The 8,672-nt window shown below is 37.8% G+C and overlaps 1 protein-coding gene across 4 annotated transcripts in view; it reads right to left on the bottom strand.

Annotated features, from left to right (window-relative positions):
• Window positions 1-597: 597 nt before the first annotated feature.
• CARF (calcium responsive transcription factor) overlaps window positions 598-8,672 on the bottom strand; it is a 62,953-nt gene continuing 54,878 nt past the window's right edge. For all 4 annotated transcript variants that reach the window (XM_045033062.1, XM_045033061.1, XM_045033063.1 and 1 more), the window contains 2 exons: window positions 7,027-7,393; window positions 598-4,253 (listed from right to left, as the gene is read on the bottom strand). In XM_045033062.1, coding sequence (XP_044888997.1) covers window positions 4,135-4,253; window positions 7,027-7,393 — 486 coding nt within the window. In that variant the 3' untranslated portion in view covers window positions 598-4,134. The remainder of the gene's footprint in view (window positions 4,254-7,026; window positions 7,394-8,672) is intronic.

Genomic DNA, 8,672 nt, shown 5'->3' with positions numbered 1-8,672 from the left:
TGAAAGCACAGCTCCAATGCAGCCACACTGCCAGGAACAAGGGGAACCACCAGGAGCAGACTGAAGAGGCAAAGGTCCGTCCCACCTATGTTTTTTTCCCAGAGGTGGCAGCAAACTATGCTAGTATGACTTAAAGCTAACTTGAGACTTCAAGCCCAATGGGGCAGGAACTTCATCTGCACATATCAATATGTACACCTGTGTTGCTGTAAAATAATATATGGATACTTACTTGGATTTAGGCATTTTCAACCTTTGCATATTGCAGTTAGGAAACATACAGTATAAGGACGTGTGGGTTTCTGGCTAGGAAACACACAATTCTATAGATTTTTTGTTTGGGAAAAAGTGTCCATGGAAATTTTCCTTTTAAACAAGCAAAACTTTTGTCATGCTGAGAATGGCCAGTTAACTCTAGGGTTTTTTTTGTTTGTTTTTTTAATATAAGGCTTAGCATTTTCAAAGTTTCAGTATTTATGGACAGTTTCATGAGTCCATATTAATATATCTGTATCAAAAGCAATTATTTTAAATAAGCAGCATTAACACAAACAGCACCTCAAACTGTAGGAAAAAATACAGCCAAGACAATCATCACACAATACAGGCTGTTTCTTTAAAAAAAAAAAAAGTTTACATTTCAACAAAGAACACTATACATTAAGTTACAATATATATAGATTTGTCTCTCTTTAAACTTTTTACAAACTGAAAGATTCTTCAGACCACACGATCAAGCTTGTGTCTTGACAGCACAAAAAGGAAAAGAAGACATTTCAACCTTGCTGGTTTCCAGCCTTGAATAAGAACCATGGACCCATGTCTTTTAGGTGATTTTTCTGCATTTTAACCAAGAGTTTTTGCATGCGCACAGCCCTTCTTATGAAGCAGACCAATCACTCTTCGTGAGCAACTGACATAAGAAGGAAAGATTGGTGAAGAATTAGTTCATTTAAAATCCTGTGGAAGCTCAGAATTAGGAGGCTTGCAAAATAAGTGTTTTGAGGACACCAGAGTTAACTTTAGAAATGTTTCTAATACCTATTGTGAGCTCATATCTAACTGTTTTACATGTAAACTCAAATTAAATGACTATGCAACATACTCAGAACAGCACCTGGCTCGATTAATCTTTCATTCACACTAGTTTAACACTGATGTAACTACAATGAAATCCATGTAGTTTATACATGTGCATGAGAGGAGAATCGGGCCATTTATCTGTAACCTTCAGTTGGAACCTAGCGAACCAAAATACCAATTTGAGTACAAGTGGGCCTATGTGGCCAGATCACTTCAGCCTGTGTGAAACATAACACAAGTAACATAAACATAACTTTGTAAGAGGAAAGACTATGCGCTCTGCAAAGACAACAGTGACATAACCAGAGTATACATTTAGAGGGAAAAGAATTAGAATTTAAAGAATTTGAAGTTAATTTTGAAACTACAATTTGAGTATCAGCCACAGAAATATTTTAAATAAAATCAGTTATTTTACAATGTTCTATAAATAAAAAACAGGAGATATGGGATGGCAAAAACCAGAGATTAAAACTTTTACATTTATATGTAACGGACCCCTTTAAATTGATCTCTATCTGCACTCTCTTGACATAAAACTTCTGGTTTGATTCTTTTCAGGATACTGTGCAATTCAAGCTAGATTGAGAAAAGTCACTCCTTAGTCTGCTATTCAAAATGGCCTAAAGGACCATTTCCTTTAACAGCCTGTATTCACCAAGAGTAAAGTCTATACCCTTTGAATTTTCTCCTGTTTAGTGTAGAATCAGATCATGTGTTATATTAGGAGGAATAGTAACTGGCAAAAGAATATTCATTCCTCAGCATTGTCACTAGGGAAATAAGCAACAATTGATGGGTATTTAATCAATGCAAAATTTTTGCCTTAGATTTTTACATTAATCAGGAATCTAGAATTCTTTTAAACCTGTCACTGGTAATTTTTTAATACTAATTTGCTGTTCTGAATCTGGATTTCGATGTCAATATCACAGAATACCGAGGAGGGTAATTTATCCTGGAATGTACCAACTGAAATTGTAAGAGTAGCAGGAAAAGGTAAATGATATTCAAGAGTAGCTGAGTGGGAGTAAGAATCAACTTCTAACATACTGTTGACAGAATTTTAAAGAAAAAGATAATCTGTATGCTATGCACTCCAGAGCTATAAATGAAGCAGGACAAAACATCCATTCTAGATGAGATGCCACAATTTTAACGGAAATATAAAATGCACAGCAAAATATCACTGAATTTACCTACACAGAAATGTATAAGGCATATCACAAAAGAAATGAGTTTAAATGCAATCTATGAGACTCCACACGAATGGAGATTCTATAATTGCCCACATGAAGTAATGTTAGCTCTTACTTAAAAAGAGCAGTCCCTGTTGGAACGTTCCATTTAAACAACAAAAATTAGATTTTAACAATGTTAACATTATTAGCAATACTCTCTGGAGTAAAGATTTTTAGAGGTAAGACCTTAACTGATGCAGCATGTAAAGATATTTGGAGATCCTAAGCACAATAGGAGATTTCAAGGATCTTAAGCTTTAAATGGACAAAAGTAAGGAATTCAAGATTATTTCAGATTTCGAATATTTAAAGACATTTGTGCATACTTTGAACGCACATTAATAATATCAGTCTGAACCGTTTTTATCCTTTATATGCACAAATAATATTTGTAATCCTTTTTCCTTTGCAAATCTGTAAGTAAAACCATAGCCAAACTGATCTTGCAAGTTATATAAACAAGAGTGAATTGTTATGGCTGAGTTATCAATCCCTGGAAATAGTTGTTACTAATGGATATGCTTGTAGAGGTGAACCTATAATGGTTCTGAATGCTGCTATAAACAACATCTGAAGCAAACCAACTGTTATTTAATTTGGTAGTTATGTTGTATCAGTTTTGTTTCCTTTATTGCTTAAAACTGATTTAAAAATATTTGTAAGTATGAGTCATTCATTACGAATTCTGCCTGGCACATAAAATATAACTCAGTTCTTGCTGCTTGTTACGGACTTGACTTTGGCAATGCAGGAAAAAAATATTCTTCTAGCATTAATTCAATTAGCTCCTGAAACGCAACTGACAAGAAACAACACAGACCCTTGTTCAGTCCTAACAGCTGTCTTAGGCAAAACTTGAGACCCATTTATTTTCGGACCACCACAAAGACAGCTCTTCTGTATATTGTTTGTTTTTCTACTGCTTATCTCAGCACAGCAGATGGCTTACAGATTTGGAATATTGTTTTTAATCATGGTATCACTAATACCTACGCCATGACCATCAGCATATTAAATCATATGCCTATCTGAATGTAAACAATAAGTAAGCTAAAACACTACTACCAATCTTTCCACAGGAGATGCAACTACTTCATTTACTCATTTTGACCAGCTGGCTACTGCCCTTTCAGAATAAAGGCTGCAGGTTGAGAAAGTAAACCCCATGATAAAGCCAGAATGTTATGCATCAAAACATAATCCTCTTCTACTTTGCAATCCATCTACTCCTGTTCATCATCCAGTTTTATTTTCACCTGGTAATTTCACCTTTCCATCACTAACATTCCTATCAGATGCAGTCCACATTTTTCATGCATCCATTGCCCTTGGCACTTTTAAAGTTCTGCATCTTGATTTCCAAAGACTTTATTTTTCTCTCAAAATGACTGCCATTGTTGATGCATTTAAGGGCAGATTCCGTTGTCTTCGGAGTACCAGGATAGGTGAGGGTTTCAAAGAGATTAGTGAGAGTAGCATTCTGATTCATATTATAAAACGTAGAGATTTAATTTTGGAAGATCTATTGAAATACTGTGCAAAATAGACCATCTGGATAGTATCTGAATTACTCAAAACTTGGAAGTAAAGAAGGAGGAGGTGTTCCACATGGGAACTGAATGACCTGGAATTGGCAGTGAACCGTATCAGCTGTAAATCAAAGCAGCTGTCTGTCAGAACTAGTGTATGGTGCCTATACTGACTGTCACAATGCCATTTTGAAGAATGGCATTGTTTGGAGAATATCCGCCTTCTTTTCCAAGACATTTTAGAGTCCTCTGAGTTGCAAATCCTTAATGCCTTCATGGATTTAAATAGTGGCAGAGTTCTGGCAGTCTCTGATTCTATCTGCCTCCACAGACAATGCTTGTTCTCTGGGTTCTTGTTTAACTTGGCCCACACAAATGGTACCCTCTGGATTTTCTTCAACTTTAAAAGCAAAACACAAAACAAAACATTAAGGTCAAAACTCCATCAATAACACTTAGCTCTTAAGAACTGTATACAATTAGAAGCAAAAAATGACTGTAGCTTCAGAAAATATGGTGATTTAGGCTAGCACATGGGGCATTTGAGAGATCAGCATTTCAGTAGTTTAACAAAGGCATACACTTGCTGTGTTAAAAGATGAAGCAAGCAGAATTGAATGTACTGAAATAATAAACTTCTGAACAAAAATCCGAAATATATTTATGCACAAAAAGAACAAATGGACTAGAATCTATAAAGTTACTTTCTCTAAGGAGTTCTTTTTTTTTAACAATATGTGGAGTCCATTCTTCAGGAATGAATCTTAGGTGTCTCTTATAAATATACTGAGCCAAATTCAGCCGCGATATAAGTAAGTACTATCCTACTGAAGATGTGGGAGCTGTATGCAAGTACACTAAGACTGAATTTGGTCCATCCACTTAAATACACAAACTTGTCATCTTAAACAAGTACTTTTGGGAAGAGGGTGTCAATGAACAATTGTGGGTATGAAAGAGAAAGATTACAATAGAAAAGCTGTTTTAAATAATAGCTTAGAACTTCATCCCCAGTAGACAGAAATGACTATACTGGACAGGTTACATATTTTCATCAGCCAAGCTACTCTAGTATTTAACTACCAGTCAGATAAGAGAGAGAAGCTGGATTGTAAGGAATGATTTTAACTGACTCATCCTGAATGTGTATCTGGGACTAGTATCTCAGAATCCACAAAGTCCAGCACAAAAAAGTTGATTTGTTCCTGTAAATGATCTCAATTTGGGCCTGCCCAATAACTCTGGACTAATTGGAGAAAATTCTGGATCTCTCTCTAGATTGTCTCCTGGCTTCTCACTCTCCAGGATTCTCCAGCAGGATTCCTTGGCCCATTCAGAAGGCGAAGTATCTGGTGTTGTTTAGAAACACCTCCTCCCGACAATGAATGAGTGGCACTGCTCTGTGTCGAAAGGAGTCCCACACATTTTCCAGGCCAAGAAGGATGGGGACTATGAAGTGATTGGGGTGTACAGCACAAATAAAATGACGTACCCTCAAGGGATGTGGAGAGGCCTCCAGGAAGATATAAAAGAGCTACATTTTGTTGTTAAATTGTCTCATTTCTATAATTTTACTCCCCTTTGTTCTTTTCCTGTTTTGTATAAAATATTTATTTAAAAATGTACATAACTTTGCACCAATATTTTGCTTTTATGTATTTTAGAGAGACAGCACCATCTAGCTTGAAAGGCCACACAGAATGACTGAAGAGACAATTTTGATGACCTTTCTGGAATCCTTATACCAACAATAAAAACAGAATTTTTTGAGGACAACAGTGAAGGTCAATTATAAGAATTTGGAATAGCTTCAAAAACAACATTCCAGTGCAACAGACTGAAAGTCCAGGGCAATTTTAGATACGTTTAAACATTGACATTTTGGTTGACTTAAATTAGAAATAGATGATACAATTAGTAAATGCTCCCTTGCATAATTTTGATGTTAATTTCAGTATATTCAATGCTTTTCCTACATTTTGAATTTTCAAAGTATTGCAGTATTTAGTACTGAGAAAACATAAGTGCACTTAAAAAGCTGTCAGTGAGGAAGCTGGATGGAGCTTGGCAGATGGTTAGGAGAGAGTTGTGGCTTTGGGCACTTGCAAAGATATGGGAGGCAATTTGGGATTGTAGGATAAGCACATTATTAGCTGGATATTTCTGCTAAACTGCTCAGAAGTCACATTTCAGAATTCTCAGACACTGAGAAAAATGGGCCTATTTGCAGTTGTTTCTGGCTGTCTGTAGAGTCAGGAAGACAAGATTGCTGCAGTCTACATGTGGTCCACATTTGGAGGGTTTACTTCACAACCATTAGGGCTCAAAACTTTAGGGTTTTTTAAATGAAAGCTTAGATTCTGGAGCACAATTTATTAGCAGATAATGTATTCTGTACCGAGTTCTATGGCAGAGATTCACAGAATATAAGGCCATGATGATAAAGGCTTTCAGGGGCTCTCTATTCTATGATAGGAGAACATTTTTGTTTGGCTTTACTATGATTTTTTTAAAGCATTTTTCTGATAAATGTTTAAAACTCCAAGAAATTATATAATTTTAAAAGTTGCAACCCCTGCACTGCATTAGGAGAAACCAGAAGAAAACTGAGACCTCCCAGAAGACAGTTTGAGTCAGACTAGTGGGGGGTGGGGGGAGAAGAGTCACACAACATTTTCAAGTTGCTTATGTTTTGCAGAGTTTAAATGCATTTAAAAACAAACAAACAAAACAAACAAACAAACCAGCTCTCCTAACAAAATGTTCTTGTTGAAACTGTTAGTTTACCAAAACATACAGGGCTATTGTTAAACAAAAATATTTTATTTACCACAAAAACCTGTTTTTAGTAAACTAACATGTTTTATTCAGTAAATGAAAAAAAAAATGATGAAGCTTGAGTAAAAAGTCATGAAAAATTCCACAAACTGAAGTTTTTAGAAGTTCAACAGTTTTTGACACAAACAAGTTTTTTTAAAAAGGCCGTTTTCAGCAAAAAAACTTTCAAAAATTTCCATTAGCTGTTTTAGAAACTAAGTAGGATCTGTTCATTCAGTTATTCAAAAGAGTATCCTGGTGATGACAGATTCCCCACGGCACCCCAGAACGCAAATGACTAAGAAAATTAATTCTCAATTTGTGCATTTAAATACCGTAGGCAGATTTAAACTTACTAAGAGCTGGACGGTTGTCTACAATCCGTATTGGAATGGTCTGGACGTCTCCCAAAAGAAACTGATGGATCCCTCCCTCCAGGCTTCCTGTATCCTCTACACCTCCAACAGTTACCAGCTGGCCCATAGTGACCAGATTTTGATCTGATATAGGCAGATTTCCAGTAGCAGAGGCAGCATTGTTGCTCTGGGTTAGACTGGCACCTGTGTGAAGGTTGTGTCCCTGACTGAGTACTAGAGAGTGGTTGGTTATCACACTCCCTATGGAATCCAGAAGACTTGCAGGGTTGGGAGAAGAATGGTTATTTACTGCTATCAGGGCTGTTGCTCCATCCACGGAGGTGAATGTTGGCTGCAGCTGTAATCCCTGTGAAACAGAAGACAGTAAAGTCAATATCACAGTGTTTCTACATCAATCAGTACCATAGTGTGAAGAGTTTGTGACCCTCAGAGCTCTGAATTGGGGCCCCTGGGGCGACGTGGCAAACAGAAATTTGCATTTGATTATGAATGAAGGCTGGGTTCCCCAATAGTGCTTTTTCCCAGGAGGAGAGTGGGTGTGAAGAGCAAAGGAGTCTGTCTCTGAGCAGCTGCTCCTTTAAGAGGAGGGAGCAGGCAGTGAAAGAGCAGAGGACTGGTGCCATGTGGTCTTCAAAGGAGGACTACGGGGGAAAGCAAGCAAAACAGCAGCTACTGCAGGAGAAGGTGGGGTATCCAGGACAGAGAGCAGAGGGAAGACGGGCAGTGATAACAAGGGACCCACAAATACAGATGGGGGTCAGGAGCAGTTGATTTTAAGGGTGTCATACCCCTACGGTAATTCCATGTAGGAGCATCATGGGCCCTCAGTAACTGACTTCAATTGATTTTTGGGGAGGAAAGAATTGGTTCTGGTCAGATAAGAGGAAATAAGCCAGAAAAAAGAAATTATTGAGGTGTGGGTGGGGGGGATGTGCCTGAGGAACATGGTTTGGGGAAGGAGGGAAAGATCTGCAGTTCAGAGTTTTGTGGAGAAAGCAATGGTTTGAGTAGGACAAGACTGGGGTTCTTAGAGAAGGAAACCTACGGTTTCTGGATCTGAGTTGGGAGCTGCTTTTTGGTTATCAATACAATTTTACAAGTGAGAGAGAAGGGAAATAAATAAAAGCCTTACACTGCCATTCCCTCACAATGGTGGCCTCTCCCCATTATAAAATAACATTTTTGGCCTCATGAAAACGGTTGGACACCACTAGTGTAAGAGGAGTGGCTGTGGGGTTGGCTCACTGACTGCATCTATCCTAACTCGTCTATATGACAATCCCTGGATTTAACAGTGCTCACAGGATAGCAGTAGGATCACTTAGACGCCAAGTAAAAGCCAAAATATGTAAAAATACACGAAAGTTGCTGCAGAGGGGGCTGACAGCTACTTCAGTTCTGGCTCCCCTTAGCAAAAATTTGGGGAGCATGGATCAGTGTTCACGCTGCAATCCCCGTCAGTACCCAGGCCGGGGAAGCTAATGATCCAACTAGTGGATACATTTGGTGATGAATCTTGGTCACATGCCACCTGAGGCATGCCTCGCATATGCTAAGAGCAAAAATTAATGTAGTGAGCGTCTGGGATAGTTAGCGGAGAGGAAGCTTACAGTCCTCCACCTCTC

The sequence above is a fragment of the Mauremys mutica genome, chromosome 10 (assembly GCF_020497125.1).
Source record: "Mauremys mutica isolate MM-2020 ecotype Southern chromosome 10, ASM2049712v1, whole genome shotgun sequence".
NCBI lineage: Eukaryota > Metazoa > Chordata > Testudines > Geoemydidae > Mauremys > Mauremys mutica.
The sequence above is the reverse complement of the archived record's forward strand: the minus strand, read 5'-3'. Positions and strand labels throughout refer to the sequence as shown.